This window comes from Hemiscyllium ocellatum, chromosome 19 (genome assembly GCF_020745735.1).
Source record: "Hemiscyllium ocellatum isolate sHemOce1 chromosome 19, sHemOce1.pat.X.cur, whole genome shotgun sequence".
NCBI lineage: Eukaryota > Metazoa > Chordata > Chondrichthyes > Orectolobiformes > Hemiscylliidae > Hemiscyllium > Hemiscyllium ocellatum.
Genome location: NC_083419.1, coordinates 6,930,850 through 6,953,836, shown reverse-complemented (window position 1 = coordinate 6,953,836; position 22,987 = coordinate 6,930,850). Strand labels below are relative to the sequence as shown.

Sequence of the window (22,987 nt, the reverse complement as noted above, 5' to 3'; positions counted from 1 at the left end):
AGGCCATTCAGCCCATTGAGATTGCACCAACCCTCTGACCAGCGTCCCACCCAGAGCCCGCCCCCTACTCTATCCCTGTAACCCCAAATTTCCCATGGCTAGTCCACCCAACTTGCACATCTTTGGAACCTGGAGCACTGGGGGAAACTCAAGCAGACACAGGGAGAATGTGCAAACTCCCAAGGCTGGAATTGAACCCAGGTCTCTGGCGCTGTGAAGTAGCGGTGCTAATTACTGAGTGCCACCCCGAGGGTTAGCCCCTCTAGGGAAGGAAATCCGTGATCTTTACCTGGTCTGGGGGTAAAAAATGAGGTCTGCAGATGCTGGAGATCACAGTTGAAAATGTGTTGCTGGTTAAAGCACAGCAGGTCAGGCAGCATCCAAGGAATAGGAAATTCGACGTTTCGGGCATAAGCCCTTCATCAGCCCTTCCTGATGAAGGGCTTATGCCCGAAATTTCGAATTTCCTATTCCTTGGATGCTGCCTGACCTGCTGTGCTTTAACCAGCAACACATTTTCAACTTTACCTGGTCTGGCCTACATGTGACCCCAGATTGATTACAACAAAATCAGAAATTGCTGTAAAAGATATTTAACCTGCAGCAATGTGGTTGACTCTTAACTCCCTTCATGGCAATAAATGCCCAGCAACACCCACATCCAGGAAATAAATAAAATATATATTTTAAAAATATACTTTATTCATAAAAATGCCTCTATATACATACATAGTCACTGGATCAGTCAGTTTTTTGGAGTTTGTCCTGACAGTTCCAACTAAAGTCATTAACTCCTATTGCAACATATATTCGAGGCACCAGGATCGTCCAACAATTGAAAGGACCCCACTGTAGAATATAAAAATATATAATTCATTACAGGCTGTCACTCCCAACGAAAAAAAACACAGCTCCACCCAGAGTTTTATCGAATATGAATGTAATTTACCCAGTGAACTTACTCTCACTGTAGCCAATAGTGAAGGTTCTCGGTGAGACCGCTCCTTTCTTGCTGATGCAATTCCTGCTGCTTCTGTCAGTTACAATATTCTAACAAAAAGCGCCATTTACTGTAAAATACTACTTGTAACTGTACTTTTCAATGCATCGCTTTATAAAGTGGCTGTGAACACTAGGAAACACACCAAGTCCAAGCAATCGTTTAAATATTTGCAGTTTAATTTATTTTTAATTTGTCGAAAGGACTTCGATCATGTTAATCGCTCCCAATATTTTGTACTTGATCAGCGCCCGCTCGATCGGGCACTACACCGTGCACCAACCCCCCCACCTTCGCCGTACGGAGAATATTCCCCTCCACTATTCCAGATACTCACTCCTGGGAACGCGGGAGGAGTAATCTAAGGAGGGGCTGCAAGAGTGAGTCATAGTGATGCACAAATACTTAGCATCGGTTGTTCATGAGTAATGGCGAGGTTAAAGTGTTCGCTATAGACTTTATGGAGAAGAGTAACTGGGGTTCCAGAAATTATTACAATTATTATTTTTCCAACCCATGACAAAGAATCATGACTGTATTGTGAGACTGGTGGATACTATCTCACGGACTGGACCGATATACATATATGACGGTTACATTGATCATAAATTTTAAATTCAACATCTTGTTTATTTTGCTACTTGCATTTTGCGGCCGGTTTTTTTTTAAAGGCTTGTATTCATTTTGAGAACATTACAAGTGCCTTTACTTAAAGGGAGGTTTGTGATCCTCAGTCGCTCTGTTCACGTTAATGTGATTTTTCCCCCACTCTCGGAGAAAACCATTTGCTCAGCTTCTTTTTTCAATCCAACCTCCACTCGACATACTTCTCCACATAACTCCCATTATCATATCTTTGAGGTTGGGGCTCAAGGAGGGGATTTGATTCGGATGTCTGCTTAGATAAGTTACATTTTATGGAAAAAGACGGGAACGCAGAAAGGTCACTGGAAAATATTTATCAATTGTAAACCTTAAAATAATTTCACTAATAAATTGTCTGAATTCAGATGTAAATGTTTCACGACGAGGGTTTGTTTACAAGCATTAAAATTATACGTCTTTCATTCACAATTGGGGATAGGCTCTCAAGAATTGAAAGTAGCTCCTCCCTCAATCTGATGCAATTTTTCCAAATGCTTCATATATCGGCGAGACAAGGCTTTCTCTCAGTGCAGACGAGACACTGGAGTAACATCGTTTATTGGGATTTTACCTGAAGTTTTTTTCAAACATACAATCTAAATACATACATAGATTTAAACTGGACAAATCTGGCTATCTCAGAATTAACGCAGACCTTGAAATAAGTCGAACTCTTATTGTTGTAATTTTTTGGAGCCAAAATAGCTTCGGTGACGAGGTTTGGACTGTAACGGAAGAAGCCGGGAAAAAAGCCTGATCGAGAAAGTCGTGGTTTGGGAGGTAAGATATGTTTGAGCGATTGTAGGTGTGCTAAATGTATCATTCTGCTAATGATTTGATACATTCCTAAACATTGCTACCCTTAACGCGCGGACTTGTAACAGCGTTGCGTTTATTAATCAGAATGTACATACATGTGCGATTAGTCAGTCAGAAGAATAGGATGATGTAACAATAGGATGATGCCGCCTTCTCATTTTCTGGCATTTTGAACTCCACATCAATGATCAGATTGTTATTTTGCTTTTTAATTGATTTTCAAATGGTATTTACATTTTATCCATGCAGTGTCTGAATCTGATCTTATTCTGGTTCCTCCATTTTTCGACTTTGTCTCCCTAAGTCATTCGGTGCTTTAATCAGCCATCAGAAGAGAAACTGTATTGTGTTGGGTCTTCATGACTCACTCATCCAAAGCTTCCCGCTAGGATTAGGAGACCGTGAATTGGCATACTGCTATGATGTGGGGTTGGGTTTGTAGAGCCATAAATGATGAGCCACGACCAAAAGAAAACTAAGATAAAGAATGGGAGATACGTACTTGCAAATGAAGATTTGAAATATCAGGAGGACAGAAATGGGGTGGCATTGGTGACTCGTATTTCTCCGATGAATGAGGCCTGGCTAAATGATAATGGCATGTACAAGCTAATCCTCGGTTTGAATGAGAATAAATTTATGTCCAGTCCTAACTGCTGCTGTGTTTACATTGTGTTACACTGCTCGCAAAACCCAGCATGTTGTCATTCTTCAGTATTTTTCCATTCGGTTTGCCTCTGCCCGTTGTGAGTCACGTGAGGAGAGACAATTAGGGAGGAGATTCTGCTGGTTACTTGGTTATTGATGTTTCACTATTTCCTTAGGGACTACAAGGACAAAGCACAAGCAGAAGAGGGAACGTTTCTCTGGGAAGAAGGGATAGGTGGCATATAAATTGCCAGTGACAACTGCAGCTGGGAGAGGACAGAGAGAGATAAACATTTAGAAGTGCTTCAGAAAACCCATCATGACTATAACAGAGATGAACAAATTTAACATTGCTCCTGATGATGACAGCAGCAGCACCAACAGCAATGAGTACAACTATCCAGGAAATACTACCATGAAAAAGGTTCCTATCAGCAGGTAAGGCAGGGCTGGTGATCTGTCATAATGAGAGATGTGATTGTATTACATATCGTTGTGGAGAATGTGCTTAGTAGAAAATTATTTATAACGCAAATTATTTTGTGCTATCTTCACTGCATTGAAATTGAGAGCCCATCACAAGACTTAATGAATAATTCAAATCTTTCAACTCGTGAGTTGATGCATTAAAGATTAATGATTTACATTTAGTGGAAGAGTACTGGGGAATCTTTCCTGCATAACACCACAATTTTCTTTTATTTTTGCAGTCAGTATGTTGATATCGATGCAGAAAGTCAAAATTTTCTGCCAAATTTGTACTATGGAAAGAAGAAATTTGAAGAAGAATATGTAAGTGTAAGAATATTTTGTTCATCATCCTCTCTTAAAAATCAGTTGTTGAGATTCTGATGTATATGAAAACATACTGCTGCAGAGCAGCTGTGACTATCTTATTCTTTTATTTCTCCAGAGAGCTGGGAATACATCATTTGGAATTTCTGCGTTTAATCTCAGCAATGCGATCATGGGTAGCGGCATTCTTGGCCTGGCATATGCCATGGCTAACACTGGAATTGCACTTTTTGTGTAAGTGTTTGAAATACGACAAAACAAAAAGCACGTGCTTTGTAAGATGCAGTTCTTAACCTGCTGACACTGCAGTGCAGCAACGACTGCAGCAGAACCTAATGCGGTGCTTTACAGTGAGCCTTACCTACTGTTCGACTCCTCCCCAGGCATGTGATTGGTTAAAGTGGGATGTTAAATGCCACAATACTTTAAAATCATGAGATTTCATTATACAGCCAGCTTTGCCATTTGTAAGAGCTTTTAAAAATTTATTGCAGATTAATAACACTAGCAGCAACAATCCAGAATTTGTCTTTCTAAGGAATGTGAGGTATGATATATTTTGGTGTAGAATTAGTAGTTTTACACAAATAAAAAAAATGCTGATAATATCTTTCACATGATTACCAGTGAACCAACAATTCAATTTATAGGTGTAGTTAAACATTAAAACTTCAGATTATAATATATGGGAAAGTTCGGGCATGATTTTCTGCTTGACTTTGTCATTAGTCATTCTGTATATATGAGCATTTTAATATTTTAAATCAGCCTGAAATGACATTTCAGCATGTAAGCTAACCAACATAACAATGAGTGATAGATACATCTGTGTATGTCGGGAGGAGTGGACATTAGAAGTCTGGGACAATTCAGCATTGATCACTTGTTCAGTTAGTTCAAGATAGTAAAACCATAAGAAATAGGAACAGGAGTGGGCCATTCGGCCCCTTTGTATCTGTTCTGCCATTCAATACGATCATGGCTAATCTGATTAACCATTTATAAATGGAAATCAAGATTTGCATTTTTAAACGACGAGTCATTAAAGATAATCTTGAGTAATTGCACAAGACAGGTTGACCGTGCTTTCTTGAAGGTGGGGTAGGTGTATTTACAAACAAAGCAGTAATTGGTTGGGATCAGTTGAATGGATGCATGGAATTAGATTCTTAAGCCTGATTAAGAAGGTCAGACTTGTGGAAAGTGTTGTGGTGTGTAAATGGTCATTTGTTGGATTACATTGTGAAATTGAATTTTATTACGTGACTATAGATGGTCAAAATGCAACATGTGAAAAAGTACAGACTGTGTAGTGTAGCAAAGCAATGACTTATTTGATGTCTCTCTACTGATATAAATTACATTTGTTTAGAATGCCCTTTATGTATTAACTTTTATAACCATTTGCTTGGAGTGACTAGTCTAAATAAAGGTGTGTTTCTTTTTATGAATGGTGTGTATAACAGGGCTTTTAAGCTACAGATAATTCTGCGGCCACCTCTCAGATCTTTCACTCAGTAAGATTACTCATGTTAATACAATGTCCAAAACATTATCAACAGAGCAATTCATCAGTAAAAATATCGACATTTTCTTAATTGTGAAGCACATCCGTGTTGAATTGTAAGCTGTTAAAATTCAGACATGGTTAATGCTAGTGCTAGGCAAAAGTGAGGACTGCAGATGCTGAAAATCAGAGTCTAGATTAGAGTGGTGCTGGAAAAGCACAGCAGCTCAGGCAGCATCCAAGGAGCAGGAAAATCGACACTTTTGCCCGAAACATCGATTTTCTTTGATGTTAGTGCTATGCTAGTGTGCCAAGATTCAATGGACTGACATTTAAATGGTAGTCTGAATTCAGCAAATGAAGGTTCTGTTCCTGAACTGTGGTGGAAAAATACTGAGAAAATGCCTTACTAGGTTTACTTAGATGTGTATAGTAATATTTTGAAATTTTGGATTTTTCTTTTGAAAGCCAATTGCCTTTTTTAGGATGACTGCTACTCAATGCAGTCCTGATAACAACATGTTTATTTTGAAATACAAAGCAACAAAGCAGGGTTAATGTATCTTTAAAATGGAGTCGAAGGGTGGTACCACTTATAGTGATGCAATAATACAATGAATAATTACTATAATGATCATAGGATTTGGTAAAATCTTCTAAAAGTTTGAACAATGGATTGAGTTTAATTTTGTTATATAACACGTACCACTGGGAGGGGGGGGAAACACATGACATAGGCCACAAAGGCAATGGATTGCACTTTATTCCTAAAGTAGCTAATTGTAGTTTAAGTGTAACATCAATTAATAAATGTTATTTGCTATTCTGAGAACTTAATCTTCAATGGATTAGAGCAGCATCTGTTTAACGTTGCCACATACAGGGAAGTGATTATGAAGAAGTATCCCTGGCATGTGAAACACCCTGAAACTGATAATCAGCTTTATGGTGAAATCTGTTGGTTATGATGGTAAAAATGTGGTAAATCCAGCTTTGTAAGCTATTCTTGATCACTACAATTGAATAAATTTAAGTTTTATTGTTTTAACTTAATATTGTGAGTGCCAAACAGTTTTCAAATCTGCTAACTTATTTACTATTCAAGCTCCATGATGATAGATTGATTGCAATCAGTTTATTGCATTAAAATTAGAAATATTATTTGTGACTGCAGCAGCCAAATCTTTTGATTTTAATGTAAAGTAAATTCTAACTATGATTTAAGGAGGTTTCATACCATGTTGTTTCAGTGCATCTTATTTAAATAATATTATAACATGTTAATTACAAAATGTCTTTCTTTCTTTTCCAGGATCCTTCTGAGTGCTGTAGCAGTATTTTCATTATATTCTATACATCTTTTATTGAAGACTGCAAAAGAAGGAGGTAATGGATAAGCTCTTTGCTTAAATGAGTAATCTAATCAACACGTTTTTAATCAACATTCTCCTTAACCTCATTTTGTTAAATATTTGATTTTGTTTAGGTTCACTGGTCTATGAACAGCTGGGACTCAGAGCATTTGGGTTACCTGGGAAATTGGCAGCATCTATTTCAATCACAATGCAGAACTTTGGAGGTAAAATTCTAGTGCCTCACTCAATTAGCACTTTTTTTTCATTTAAAAAGGACAACTTCCTCACTAACGTGTACTTAATCCAACATGAGGACTTTTAGATTAAATATCACAGCGTAGAGAGTTTATAATTTTTATTTTGCTTCTTTTCTCCCTGTTCATTTTCTGACTACAGCTACATCAAGCTACCTCTACATAGTGAAATACGAGCTACCAATAGTCATTCAAGCTTTCCTGGGACTTGAGGAAAAAACTGGGTATGTTGAATGAGTTGCTTAATAATGTTAGGCACACTTTGGCATTTTCTATATAATTCAGCACTTTTCAAGAAATAACTATTTTCAATAATTCCCTTAACACTACTCATAATTATCATGATAGTTAAAAGTTTATATCTAATAATGAGAAAAAACATCGCCTAGGCTTGGATTTGAATACCAAGTTGACTTCTTCAAAATTTAACTCAGAAAATTGTTTTGTACCAGTTCCTTGGGTAAATCCAATGCTTCATTTGACCCAATACAAGTATCTTGGTGCATTTTTTATACTTAAGATTTTTAAATATCTGTAATACAGACGTATGAGAACAGTTGAGTTCCTTATTATTCTTCAATTAAACACTAAGTAAACATATATTGAAATATTATTTATTTCTAACCAAAACTGCATCAGTCAGCTGATACACAAATAAACATGACATGTACCTTTGATACATGGAATGTGGGACATCACAGGCTATTAACATATTTTGACCATACTGCAGAATGTAAGAAAGAAGCAGTTTTGTACAATTGGTAATCCTATTTTTCCAGTGAAGTTTAAGGTCAGCAAGTCACAGCCATGTATTTTGACCAAGGCCACACATGTGCAGATTTCTTTATTGTTGCAGTTATGACTATTATCTCTATATTTATGATCAAATCTAAGTGAGCCATAAAGAAAATAAAAAAAAAACTGTGGATGCTAGAAACCGAAAACACAAACAGAGGATCATTAATATGCTCAAAGTTAGGCAGCTTCTGCGCAGAGAACAGACAAGTTTATATTTTAGGAGTGGCGCGCAAATAAGGTGCTTTCAAAATTGCCCCTGGCATTGCAAATTCCACCCCAGAAAACAGCAAGTTTTAATTTGGACTACCAAACAGATTGATCGCTTGGATTCTGCAGATAAAAGTAAAGATATGGCTAGCAGCAATCAACATTATTGAAGTGCAAATTTGATAATGTCCAATGACCGAATTAGATATGAAAATCTGAAGTTGCTCTGCTCCTCCTGAAGCTTTGTTGTGACAGTATCTTACCCAGACACTGATGATGGATTACACAAAATGGCATGCAAGTGTTGCACTACATAATATATGCTCACTAAACTTGCCAGAAAAAGTTAGGGTTATCCATTTCATTGTAAGTATTTTTAACAGTGTGATAAGTCATAAATACAAACAAACAAATTCTCACCATTGGGAAATTAAGCAAGTATGGAATCTCATCCCCCTCCGATTTTAATGATTGCTGCAAATGTTTAAAAAATATATTTTTGTTTCACAATTTTCTCTAGTCTCTTAAATCTCATCCTCTCTTTATTTCACTCACGTGACATGTTTTGATGTTGATGTAAATATACCAATGGCACCATCTGTTTCAATCTATGCAGGCCTCAGTAACAATATTTTGACCTGTTTAAGAAGATACGCAATTCTTTATCTCCACATATAATCAAATAGATCCCATAGAGAGGGGGGTTATGCCAAAATCAATTTCAAATATGGATGCAAAATAAGCATCAATGAGCAATTGCAGATGTAAATGAATAGCTGGTGCAGTTAGTAAACCAGTATCTGAAACAGTTGTCCATTGTTTTGCCAAATAGAAGTGATTTTGCAATGGAAATGTAAAACGTAAATCATACTTCAAACATACAATAATTTAGAACTTGCTAATGATTAATGGAATGCGTGACAATGTAATGGAAAAGTAAATCAATGATTAGGAAATCCCATTATAGAGTTGCCTTTCTGAAATTTCCAACACTTTTATTTGGTATCATCTAATTACTTTAGAAGCAATAATACAACATTAGAAATTTGACTTATGTTTAGCTACAGGCTAAATGGCATAAATGCTTTCTTAAAACATGAGTGCCTTTTGACAGTAAAGGGTGGAATAGCAATGTTTTAGTTTTACTTTTGAACTTTATTTACCGTGTAACAGAAATTAATTTCATAATTTCATTTCACAGCACCGGCTTTTACTGAAATGAATACTTCAAATAAATATTTAATTCACTTTTGAGTCATTTGATGTATCATGCCACTGTGACAAATCAGTTGACGTAAATCCTGCACAAGCATGTTCATATGAATATGTATCGAGTCACAGGTTAAATAAATCGGTGCATAATCCATGGCACCCTAGTACATACTAAAGATCAAACCGTCAGTTGTCATTCTGTTTATGTCAAGCTATAAGAGTGGTATTAGGAATAATAACGTGGCAGTGCCATGTGTAATTACAGCTTTCCCTTCCTTTGTGAAAGACAGCTCCTTAAACAATGATAAGGCACCATATCAGCTGAAAAGTGATTGGCGGAAAAATGAAAAGTGGGACAGTTTAATCTGTGAAATAATTAATGTCCTAGCCCAGGAGAGCCGCAGCACCCTAAATCCATGAGGTGTCATGCAAAGAGTAGAAAACAACTTTTGTCGATTCAAATGTTTTATTTTTAAGCAAATATCACAAACTTCTGATCACTTTTGCACAAATTATTAAATACATTTAAATCACAATTTAATGCACCACTATCAAGGCAAGTAAGATTTGTAAACTTCAGGTTTTTCTCTTCTAATTTAAAATAAATATGGAGTAGTGTCTCTCAGCTGGATTGGGAATGGTTACAAACTGTTTTCAGTTCCATTTGGCCTCAGGTGGCATGTAGCAAATGAATGTTTTGAACTGGTACTATCTGGTTCTTTTTTTCATGTTTTTGTTTTTGTATAAGCTGTAACTAGCTCTAACCAGCTCTAACCAGTTCCACTTCAGTATCTTGCGATGCTTTCCCTTGAAGGAAAGAGAAGACTAATCAAAGCTGCATAGCAATAACATTGAATTTTAAATTACATAAGTGACTTTCATTCAATTTTTTTAAAATTCTGGATTTATTGAAATCATGCATGATGTGCTTTTAAGAAGGATGTACAATATTAAAATAATTGTGATTGCATTCATGATAGTATTTATAGCAATTTGCTTGTTTTCTTTTTCAGACATTGGTATCTGAATGGTGACTACTTGGTCCTCTTGGTGTCTTTCATCATAATTCTTCCTTTGTCTCTTCTCAAGAACTTAGGTAAGTAGTTTGCACTGGAAATTTATTTAATATAACAGCAGAAAAGCCTTGATTTATGATAAACATTTCCCTATCTACATTTGGCCGTCTGATTTTTATGAATTATTTAGGAATTTCCAAAGTCACTACCTTAACATTAAGTTTTAGTTTGGGATACTATAGTTCATATGTTTTCATTTAATTCTGTCTGCTGTGATGTGCATAAAATAGTCAGTAACATTATTAGAACTGGTACTGAACACTCATCATCAACAAAGCAAATGACAGAATTCACATCATATTGATCTGGCCCTAGCCCTATCCTGCCACATGTTCTATTATGAACTCGACAAAAGGCAGTTGCTGGGTTCATACCAAATATTACATGAATATAATTGTACGTTCTAAGTCCGGCAGTGATATTTAAACCAGTCAGTTTCTTCTGACGTACTTTCATCTGTTCATCACTAGGGAATTGCAACTTTACTGGGAAAAAAAAATTCAAAAATGTATTTGTAATTTTCTTGCAAAATTGTATAAGTAGTAATTCAGAATTTTGCTACATTTACTGTGTAAAATTATTAAATCATTCATTAAAGAGTAACTGAGAACAGGCTTCTAGACTTCTTTTTTTGTTTTTCTGTTCATAAATGTATTATTGATTTTGAATCATAGAAATCTGTCATCTTATTTTGCAGGGTACCTGGGCTATACCAGTGGATTGTCTCTTCTTTGCATGTTGTTCTTCCTAATAGTTGTAAGTATGAGATTAGCTTAATATTGTTAGAAAAGACAACATAAACTGATCAAAATGTTGAATGCAAGGGTCAGTTTTGCAGGGATTTTGATTCATTTTTCAACCATTACCAAGTTGGATAGCATTTACTTTTGCAGAGTAGTAGAAATAATAGGATTTTAGTTCCTAATTTCTCCATGTCACTCTGATTCCTCTCTATTTCTCCGAAAATGCTAACTGTTTTAAAAGGATCCTGGCTGGCTCCTTTGTCATGTTCAGGCTGACTGTTATTTCCAAGTCAGCAATGACCATTGAGTCACAGAGATGTACAGCATGGAAACAGACCCTTCGGTCCAACCCGTCCATGCCGACTAGATATCCCAACCCAATCTAGTCCCACCTGCCACAAGGACTAATTCTGTGCTGGGAGAATCAAAACCAAATCCCGTCATCCAAATGTGGCATTCCTGGGGTTTCCTCACCTGCATACAGCAGAGACAAATATTGAACTAAGTATCTCATGTTCCAAAAGCCTCATTATTAGAATCATATAGATGCACAACATGGAAACAAACCCCTCGGTCCAACTCATCTATGCCTACCAGAGATCCTAACCTAATCTGTTCCCATTTGCCAGCATTTGGCCCATATCCCTCTAATCCTTCCTATTCATATACCCGTCCAGATGTCTTTTAAATGTTGTAATTGTGCCAGCCTCCACCACTTCCTCTGGCAGCTCATTCATACACACATTACCCTCTGCATGAAAATGTTGCCCCTCAGGCCCCCTTTAAACTTTCCCTTCTCACCCTCAACCTATGCCCTCTAGTTCTGGACTCCCCCTCCCCAGGGAAGAGACTTTGTCTATTTATCCTATCCATGGCCCTCATGATTTTATAAACCTCTATAAGGTCACCCCTCAGCCTCTGATGCTCCAGGGAAAGTAAGCCTATCCTCTCGCTGTAGCTCAAACACCCCAACCCTAGCAACATCTTTGTAAAATTTCTCTAAAGTCTTTCAGGTGTAGTGTTTTTATACATGGGGAAGCTCAGCCATTAATAAAAGGGGGACCAGTTGGAGATGTTGAACAATCTATTCTGTCTACTTTCTCAGAACTATTATGGACTTCAGATATTAATGTATTCAATTTGACTTCAAACCTTAGTTCTAGCCTGAAACATTAGCATCGGGCCATGTGGGTGTTCCTATCCAGTGTCTTTGGCAAATGGTTACTCTTCATCAAAGTACCTGGATCACGAGAGTCTGATTTACATTTCATTTCCCATAAAATATGCATACTTTTTGTGCTGGGATATCTGACTGCATTCAGGTGCAGGAAATGTGGCTGATGTTTTGACCTTCCCCACGAAAAGTTGTTGAGATCAGAAATGATGGCTTCTTGCTTTTTTTTTTCTGAAATTCATTTAAATGCAGAGCATGCATTGAACTCAAAACCTTCCTGATTGGCATCACATTATGTTAGGTGTGCACTCACTGAACCTAGCAAGGCAGAGGAATTAAAACCGCTTTTAAGGAAAGAAATGTGTTTCAGCAATAAATGTGTTTTCTCTTGATCACTTTCTGTAGTGTAGCCACTTATTTTTATATTTTAACCACAAATCTCACTTTACAAAAACTCACAGGTTATTTATAAAAGTGCTCATATCCCTTGTCCATTGCCTGATCTGGAGCAAGGTCTCGAAAATGCAACCTTGAATGCCACCTTAATGATGACAGCAACAGCTGCATATAAAACAGTTACAAGTGGATCTGACACTGCTTTAACGTACAATGCAACAGACGAGGACACCTGCAAGCCAAAGTATTTTATCTTCAATTCACAGGTATATAGGAGTAAATTTTAAAAGGTGTCATTTCACATTGACTTTGTGGGTCGTAATGTTGGAGAATACCAATTTATAACTCAAGATATTTGTATGTAACGTAAAATTTTATTAAAAGAACTGTGGATACTGAATATCAAAAACCGAAACAGAAATTGCGAGAAAAAGTTAGCAGGTCTGGCAGTATCTGTGGAGAGAAATCAAAGTTAACATTTTAACCTTTTTTGCATAAGACCCTGAGCTTCCAGTTGTGTGCCACTTCAAGACGCCACAATATTTCCTGGCCAACATCTTGCTGCAGTGTCCCAGTGCAGGTCAGCTCAGCACAAGCTGGAAGAACAGCACCTCATTTTCCACTTGGGAACTCTATAGTCTTCTGCACTCAACATCGAGTTCAACAACTTTAGGGCTTGAGGCAGTTTCTCCCATATCCTCACCCCAGTCTCCACACACCAGGCCTTATTATCACATGGACACACAACTGTCGAAAAGTGTGGCGCTGGGAAAGCACAGCAGGTCAGACAGCATCTGAGGACCAGGAGAGTCAATGTTTTGGGCATAAACCCTTCGTCAGGCATGTGGTGGGGTGTAAGGGGGCTGAGAGATAAATAGGGGGTGGGCTGGGGGGGAAGGCTGTATTATGCACCACCCATTGTTAGCCACTAATAGTCCCCATAGCTGTTCCTTCTCCATGGCTGACCATTATCTACTGCTTTGTCTGTCCGACTATCCTTTCTCTCTGTTTGGGTTCTATCTCCACTTATCGCTTAGTCCTTTCCCCCTTCCCCCACCCTGTCTTCTGCATAAGAAAACAACTTGTCCCCAGCTACTATCAGTTCTGAGGAAGGGTCACTGGACTTGAAATGGTAACTCTGAGTTCTGTCAACAGATGCTGCCAGACCTGCTGAGCAATTCCAGCAGTTCCTGTTTTTGTGTATAAAATTTTAGAATGCAGTTATTTTATTGTCAATAAATACAGCAAAGCAGCCCTGAAATCTATTCCTTAAAATTGCATTGAGTATTTTCTAGACTTGTTGATGTGTGACTGATCCAATGGTTCTCCTTTATCTTTCAGACTGTCTATGCTGTACCAATTCTGACATTTGCATTTGTCTGCCATCCTGCTGTTCTTCCCATTTATGAAGAACTGAAAGAGTAAGGATTGTTCTTCTTTTGAACTTATGTTCAGTTTAGGATTATAGTCACCTCTCTGGGTTCAGTCGAAGTGCCTTGCATTAAATAAATCGGGGGTCCAGCAGTCTGATCCAATTCCTGGGCTGCATAGATTTACAGATTAAATTTTCCCACAGGTTTGGAGAAATGCATGCTCACTGAAAGAAAGTCTGGTGTATATATTGAATTGAAAATTCACCACAGTGACTCTTCAGTGGTTGATATTGAAACACATCAAGGGGCAGATTAGAAAAAACATTTCGCTGTACTTGGCATATAGTACACCGAACATTGCAAAGTATGATTCTAACACTGGATTCCCAACGTGAAATATCTTTCTGTTCTTCACATCCTCAGCATGAGCATTTGCCAAAAATATAATACTTGATGATTTCCAAAATAAAATATTCAGTGTCACATTCTGAAGTAATAGTTTGAAGTGCATGACAATTTACTTATAAGCTTTTAAAAATAGTGTAAGTGAATCCTTCAAATGCAGTTTTCTGAAAGTAAATTTGTACTGTCTTAAGGATTAATACACCGTTCTGGCAAGTTAATAAATCAAATCAAATTATTTTTCTCTTCTAGCCGGTCCCGCAAGAAAATGCAGAGGGTTTCCAATGTTTCATTTCTGTTTATATTTATTATGTATCTGGTGGCTGCTCTCTTTGGTTATCTGACCTTCAATGGTAAGTTCTATTGAATATTCTTTACCCTTTCCTGTGACATACAAAATTCAATAATATTCTTATTTCAGAACTTCAGGAAATGCTTGCTAATAATTTATGCCATTAAAATTATATACATAAGTTTTGCTTAGGCTAAAATTAACTACATTTCTATGTAGGATCCTTCAGTAACTGTTGATGCATTTTGAGTGGTTACCTGTTTTACTAATAGTATGAGATATTTTTTACTGCATTAAACACATTTTTAGGAAGTCTTTAATCCAAAGTGATGACCCTGATAATGTTAGTGAACCATGGAATCGGTAAAGTAAATCATAAAAAAATTGCTGACAGTTCAAGCTTGAGTGCCATGAATTATTCTATATAGTTCTCTGACCTCAATCTTGACTGTAATTGTTCATATGGCAATAATTAATTGGCTATTTCTTATGAATGGCCAAATAAATCATGATTTCACAGGTTAGAGTCAAAGAATTAGAGTCCAGTTTTTGATGTCATTTGTGAAATTATTGCTACTAATTACAGGAGACATACACTTAGCAAAGCAAGGTAAATCAGACAAAATGAAAACTCATAATCTGTTTCTGTTTTTGCAGAAAATGTTGAGCCAGAATTGCTTCATACATATTCAAAAGTGTACCGATTTGATGTTGTCCTCCTTATTGTTCGGCTGGCTGTACTCATCGCTGTCATTCTGACAGTACCAGTTGTTCTATTTCCAGTAAGTACATTCAGTGAAAATAAATCTTCTCTTGAGTATAGTCTAATGTATAGTCTAGTGCTTTCAATTATGTCTGCCCTCAGAGTAATGCTGCTATTGACTCCTGTTTTAAAAATCACCTTGCTTATGCTTTTCTAGTGCCTTAACCAGATAAGACTGCAATTCAAATAGAGTAAGACGTAGTTCAAATATACAGTTCTCATAACTGATGTAATTGACGTCAGCATGTGTTTGACTAACGTCATCACAAACTGTTCGATTTTCCTCCTGCTTCATTCATGTAAGATCCCATTGATATAACAAAGTTCCATGGGGTACTACATTCTGCTTCGGAATGGAAGCTTGTTCTATTAAACTTGTGTTTTATTTTGGTGAAACATTACCCCACAAATTGACTAAAAGTTGTCATATTTTGAGTTATCTTGCCCTATTTGTATCTCCCAAACACAACCTGAGGACAGAAACACTTATAGAACATAGAACAATACAGCACAAAACAGGCCCTTCGGCCCACGATGTTGTGCCGAACATCTATCCTAGCTTAAGCATCTATCCAATTGCCGCTTAAAGGTCACCAATGATTCTGACTGCCATTCCCACAGGCAGTGCATTCCATGCCCCCACCACTCTCTGGGTAAAGAACCTACCCCTGACATCCCCCCTATACCTTCCACCCTTCACCTTAAATTTATGTTCCCTTGTAACTCTCTGTTGTACCTGGGGGAAAAGTCTCTGACTGTCTACTCTATCTATTCCCCTGATCATCTTATAAACCTCTATCAAGTCACCCCTCATCCTTCGCCATTCCAATGAGAAAAGGCCTAGCACTCTCAACCTATCCTCGTATGACCTATTCTCTATTCCAGGCAACATCCTGGTAAATCTCCTCTGCACCCTTTCCAAAGCTTCCACATCTTTCCTAAAATGAGGCGACCAGAACTGCACACAGTACTCCAAATTTGGCCTTACCAAGGTCCTGTACAGCTGCAACATCACCTCACGACTCTTGAATTCAATCCCTCTGCTAATGAACGCTAATACATCATAGGCCTTCTTACAAGCTCTATCCACCTGAGTGGCAACTTCCAAAGAGCTATGAACATAGACCCCAAGATCCCTCTGCTCCTCCATCTTACTAAGAATCTACCGTTAACCCTGTATTCTGCATTCTTATTTGTCCTTCCAAAATGGACAACCTCACACTTGACAGGGTTGAGTCAAGGTTGAGTTTTCTGCCACTCCTCAGCCCAGCTCTGCATCATATCTAAGTCCCTTTGCAGCCGACAACAGCCCTCCTCACTGTCCACAACTCCATCAATCTTTGTATCGTCTGCAAATTTACTGACCCACCCTTCGACTCCCTCTTCCAAGTCATTAATAAAAATTACAAACAGCAGAGGGCCCAGAACTGATCCCTGTGGAACTCCACTTGTAACTGGGCTCCAGGCTGAATATTTACCATCTACCACCACTCTCTGACTTTGACCGGTTAGCCAGTTCACTGCATCACTGTGGATTTGGTACCAGTTATTTGCAGATTGAATGAAGCTACACATTTATATCAGAGTTTGTGTTGTGAAGTCAACACCTGCACTTTCAATATTCCCAAACTAGTTTTCTTAATCATATTAAAACAGTAACTTAAATGTATGACTGACTTGAATCCATCTGCGTTCAATCCCACTGCACTGCCCACTTCCTCATGCAATCTGTTTATGTCCGGGTTGAAAACTAATAAATTTGCAGCAATAGTGTAGCACAGGTTTTCAAAGCTTGTTTTGACCTTATTTGCTTGTCATTTGTTGACTGCCATAAAATCTAGTGTTTTCACTTTTCGATGTTTTGGTAAACATTTTGTGGGATGTAAGAATGTTGAAAATAATGATAACCTTTTCCCACAGATTCGTACCTCTGTTCAGCAGCTGCTATTCTCAAGCAAAGAATTTAGTTGGATACGTCACAGTATAATCACTGTTGTAATTTTGGGTTCCATTAATTGCCTGGTGATCTTTGTTCCCACCATTCGAGATATCTTTGGATTCATAGGTAAGCAACATAAATGAAACAAAATATGTCTTTTACTACTATTCACTTGCACTAACTGTTCAATTGAACAAGCTTGGTTCATTCACTCTACATCTGTTCTCTATTTGTTCTAGGTTCCTCTGCTGCTGCGATGTTAATCTTTATACTGCCTTCTGCATTTTACCTCAAACTTGTAAAGAAAGAGCCTATGAAGTCCGTGCAGAAGATTGGGGTACGTACCAATGTGACTCTTAAAGTGCATTGAATAAATGTGTTTGATGAGCGCAAATATCTAAGATAAGTAGATTCCCTATTAAAAAAAAGTGTGGATTTTGGAAATCTGAAATAAGAACAGTGTGTTGGAGAAACTTGGTAGATCTGGCAGCATCTGTGGAGAGAAAAGCAGAGTTAATGTTTTGAGTCCAGTATTCTAAAGATCTCGCAACGATAACTATTTTCTCTAAACAAATGAGGTCAGATCTGCTGAGTTTTTCCTGCATTTTCTGTGTGGGACTTCTACTGTTTTTTTTCATCATTACACTTTAGCGGCAGGTGACATGTCTTCAGTAGGATATCATAGTTGCTCTTATTTCCCTCAACTTTTTGGATAACATAACATTACCTCAAAATGTAAAGGAAAATGTTGTGAGGTGGATGCTGAGAGGCCAGTCTATGATTGTTTGGTGGCCCTGTCAAATTTATTTTCACCAGACATGTTTTATCATTGTAATGTGAAACCATTTTTAAAGACTGCAGGAGCAATAGTACAGCACACTTTTTTAAAAAAAGTGTTAACCGCATAAAAGAATTAATGGATTTAACCTTAACTTTGTACCAGCAGATGTGTATTGACTAAGTTAAAATCGTGTCCAGTGATAACTTCTTGACACCTTTATTTTAACTGCATAGAATACATGAAAGCAAATACTGGATTAAATAGTTCTTTTCTTTTCTAGGCATTAATTTTCCTCATCAGTGGCATATTTGTAATGATTGGAAGCATGACCCTCATCATTCTTGACTGGGCCCACCATGCACCGTCCAGTGATGGGCACTAAGCTGCGACAGAAATAGACCACGTACTCAACTGAAAGGAAAGAAAGGCATTTACAAATTCTTCTCCGAAAGTACCATCACAATATTTATTTTACCCCTTCAAAAATTCCAAGTGATCAGGAAGGCAGACTTCATGTTCGCTGTCTTCCTGGAAGATAGGAATTCTTTTCCAAAGAGTAGATTATTTATATTATAGTCATTATTGAGTAATGTGGGACCCCAGCAGTAATAATACCATTCCTAGAGAATGGAATAATTGGTGTACAATATGTATTTATAAGGCCATGTGCTTAGCAGAACAAAATGTTACGGACCCTTTTATTTGTAGATACAGTATCTAAATTCCTGTAGGTGTGCCTGAATAGTTCACTGTATATTGGTAGGTTAAAAAAAGGTAGCACGTAAACATATAATAATATTTTTGACCTTTTTTAAAAAAAGGCTGTTTGTGGATAGAGACTTGACTAGTTCAATTTTAAGACATTAATCTGAATCTTTAGTTGAGAGTTGTGTTTACTTCAGTTCAAAATGTACTATTTATAAAAATAACACTGACAAATTCAGGTAAGACACAATGGAAAAGTCTTACTCTGAAACAGCCCAGCTTATCTGAATGAAGTGCTCAAACTTCCCTTAATTGGCAAGGCACAGACAATTGGAACTTAAGGAAACAATGTATAGAATTAAGCATGTTACCATGCCTTGTCAAAACATTTAGCATGTTCAGAGTATTTCTGTGAAGCTGGATTCTCTTCTTTAACAATGCTGTTTGTTACAGTGCTACCATGTGTGTAAGTATGAGAAAATTAGTGTCTAGAATCCAAATTAACAAAGTGAAATAGATATTGAATTTTTGAAATATATTTCATACTATATGTTCACTACGGTTGCAGCACTTATTCAGATCTGCCAGGTATTCAATTTTGTAAAGATTAATCTGTCCTATCTAACTTTCCAGCTTGCTGTCAGCAGTTGCTGGACATGTGAATTAGGTGGGAGAAGAGTCTGTGGTGTGCCATTTTGTATTCTGCTAATAAACATCAGCAGTACACTCTGTAGTACCTATATTGAATGCTTCACAAAGTGCACTCGTGACAATGCATGAGCAGACAAAACACCACTACATTGTCCCTTCTATATCACATGTCTGAAACCAAACAACAATTGTTGGGAACTAAAATTGTGTTATTGTAATGAACAATATGGTACCTTTATCAACAACTGAAGCTGAAAACATAACATTAAACTATTCACTCTCTGTCCCTTTCACACATTCCTCAGCCATCTGTCACTATCATTAATAAATGACAACAAAGTAGTGAAAAATGGCAACAGTAGAAGTTAGAAAGAGGGACCTAAAAGAAAATACAAAATACATTAAAAGTAATATTGTATTTCAGTATTTGCCTATCAAACTTTACTGATTTTCTGCCTCCCAGTGTTGTAGTGTTATCCTGCTGTCACCCTGGTTACTTGAAAGAAAACTTACACTTTGTGCTTCCTATGACAGTCAACTGGCTATGATGTGTTTTTTTTTAATTTGCTATTTGTCATGGAATATTTATAGACCTGGAGGAAATCAGTATAATTTAACATATTTATGACCATGTAAATATAAATGTATATAATCTTGGATAATGTGTACATATATTGTCAATATTTAAGAGGTGTTATGGTTCCATGAAGTCCTTATGTGTGCAGTTAATGGACTCTTTATTAAAGTCAGCAAAAGCTCCAACAAAGGCTATTTGAAGAACTTCAGCTGACTACTGGTGGAAGGAGCTCTGTTTCAGTGCTTTGCTCAATGTAAGCTTGTCTTAACACAATGTTAAGTGCTAAAACAGCGTGATCATGCCAAAATGGTGAATGAACCACCACAGTGTAACTGTAATAAGTGACTGAACAGTTGCAAGTTCTGAGTTACTGGCCACTTCTGTCAAACAGAACCTTAGTTGTTCAATCTTGAAACCATGTCTGATGGAAAAGACTTGAGTAAATTGGACTGAATGGAAATCAATAATATTTGAAGGGTTTGTTGTTAGACAACGTAAAACATGCTCTTTCTTTAAAAAAAAGTGAAACACTGGCCAATTGATAAGATGATTTTTAATATCTTTGGGGAAAATGTTACAAAATGCATAAGGATGAACTGTGACGTACCACTGAAGTTCATGTTTGAAAGATAAATGCTAGAACTTCAGCTAAAAAAGCTTGTGCATTGATATTGCTTGTATAATTCACCTTAACTATTTCTATCAGTGCAAGCATGCAGTGCAGAAAGCTTATAAAGCATGTCTGCTGCTTTTAGCCTATTCTTTTAGTTAATGTGGGTAGTATGCCTTCATGTATGTTGCTTTTTCAGTCACTAATTAAAGCTTTCCCTGACATTATGTAAAAGTCACCCTGTATGTACATTTCTATGCCGTTAACTGTGAAAGGCTGACAATGTGGATGGAGGGACTTTAGTTGTTAACAAAGAGAGTCCATTATTGCCAATGCTACATTCTTGTTTCAATGAAACACTGATTGTACTGTACATATTGTAAATAAAGTGATACTCTGAAACAGTAATTTCATCTATGCCTTTTGAGATTGTCACAATTTCAGTCTGTCATAGCTGCATTCTGGAGTTTAGTCACCTCCATTTGTCACTTAAGCATATTTTATGGGAATTACCTCATGTTATCCTATTTTTATAATGTAGCTTGTTTCGGAGGGTGTAAGAGCTGTAGACTACAGTAATCTGTGACTCACATATGCATCTGATGAAGAAGCCTCATCTGATGAAGGAGTAGCGCTCCGAAAGCCTGTGATTTCAAATAAATCTGTTGAACTATAACCTGGTGTCATGTGACTTCTGACTTTGTCCACCCCTGACCAACACCAGCACCTCCACATCAAATGCAGTTTCTCAAATGCAGTTCTTTCAACTATCCAAAAGCCATTCTAATAAACAAATCATGTCAGACATGACGGTAGTGCAAATAATTTACCTCCATCATTTGACCATTAGCTCAGTTGGCTGGACAACAGATCTGCAATATGGAATGACACCAACAGCGCAGATTAACAGCGCCTGTACTGACTGAGGTTAAGAACAAAGAAAATTAACAGGCCCTTCGGCCCTCCAAGCCTGAGCCGATCCAAATGTACTGTCGGTCAATTCTTAAGCGTCTGTATCCCTCTGCTCCCCACCTACCTATGCATGCGTCCAGACACATCTTAATGAATCTACTGTGCCTGCCTCTACCACCTCTGCTGGCAATGCGTTCCAAACGCCCACCACCCTCTGTGTGAAGTACTTGCCGTGTGTATCCCCCTTAAACTTTCCACCTCTCACCTTGAAACTGTGACCTCTCGTTATTGAATCCTTTGCCCTGGGAAAAAGCTTGCCTCTATCCGCTCTGTCTATACCCTTCAAGATTTTATAAACCTCAATCGGGTACCCCCTCAATCTCCTTTTTTCTAATGAAAATAAACCTAACCTCCTCAACTTCTCTTCATAGCTAGCACCTTCCATACCAATCAACATCCTCATAAACCTTCTCTGCACTCTCTCCAAAGTATCCACATCCTTTTGGCAATGTGGCGACCAGAATTACACAGTACACAGTATTATACATGTCATGTACAATTTTAACATGACTTGTCAGCTGTTACACTCAATACCTCGTCCAATGAAGGCAAGCATACTATATGCCTTCTTGACCACTCTATCCATCTGTGCAGCAACCTTCAGGGTACAATGGACCTGCACTCCCAGATCTCTCTGCCCATCAACTTTTCCCAAGGCTCTTCTATTCATTGTATAATTCACTCTAGAATTAGTCTTACCTAAATGCATCACCTCACATTTGTCTGGATTGAAAAACCATCTGCCAACTCTCCAGTCTATCTACATCCTCCTGTATTCTCTGATAGTTCCTTATGCTTTCTGCTACTCTACCAATCTTTGTTTCATCTGCAAACTTGCTGATCATACCAACAGTGCCCTCTTCTAGATCATTTATGTATATTACAAACAACAGTGGCCCCAACATCACCCCTGTGGAACACCACTGGTCACCTTTCTCCATTTCGAGAAACTCCCTTCAACTACTACTCTCTGTCTCCTGTAGCTCAACCAGTTCTTTACCCACCTAGCTAGAACACTCTGCACACCATGTGACTTCACTTTCTCCATTGGTCTACCATAGGGAACCTTATCAAAGGCCTTGCTAAAATCCATGTATGTGACATCAACAGCCTTTCCTTCATCTATCAACTTGGTCACTTCCTTGAAGAACTCTATTAAGTTGGTAAGGCACAATCTCCCCCTCACAAAACCATGTTGCCTACCACTGATAAACCAATTATTTTCTAAATATAAATAGATCCTATCCCTCAGTACCCTCTCCAGCAACTTCCCCACCGCCGACGTCAGGCTCA

The 22,987-nt window shown here is 37.6% G+C and overlaps 1 protein-coding gene across 2 annotated transcripts; it reads left to right on the top strand.

Moving 5' to 3' along the window:
• The first annotated feature begins 2,150 nt into the window (after positions 1-2,150).
• LOC132824850 (sodium-coupled neutral amino acid symporter 2-like) lies at positions 2,151-21,398 on the top strand. 2 transcript variants are annotated; one of them, XM_060839635.1, is made up of 16 exons: positions 2,151-2,425; positions 3,289-3,550; positions 3,823-3,904; positions 4,026-4,141; positions 6,727-6,800; positions 6,901-6,993; positions 7,166-7,247; positions 10,254-10,336; positions 11,014-11,072; positions 12,695-12,895; positions 13,971-14,050; positions 14,657-14,757; positions 15,354-15,478; positions 17,380-17,524; positions 17,638-17,735; positions 18,460-21,398. In XM_060839635.1, exons 2-16 carry the CDS (start codon positions 3,432-3,434, stop codon positions 18,559-18,561), a joined length of 1,560 nt encoding a protein of 519 aa, XP_060695618.1. In that variant the 5' UTR covers positions 2,151-2,425; positions 3,289-3,431; the 3' UTR covers positions 18,562-21,398. The 2 variants fall into 2 exon arrangements, with proteins under 2 accessions (XP_060695618.1, XP_060695617.1); XM_060839634.1 differs by having other exon boundaries at positions 3,823-3,910.
• Positions 21,399-22,987: the final 1,589 nt, after the last annotated feature.

Bases quoted from the DNA above. Each gene is read 5' to 3' on its own strand.
- LOC132824850 (XM_060839634.1), top strand. From the start codon at position 3,432: ATGACTATAACAGAGATGAACAAATTTAACATTGCTCCTGATGATGAC. The intron at 6,801-6,900 runs GTAATGGATAAG...GATTTTGTTTAG, and splicing joins GAAGACTGCAAAAGAAGGAG to GTTCACTGGTCTATGAACAG. The intron at 7,248-10,253 runs GTATGTTGAATG...TTTCTTTTTCAG, and splicing joins GGACTTGAGGAAAAAACTGG to ACATTGGTATCTGAATGGTG.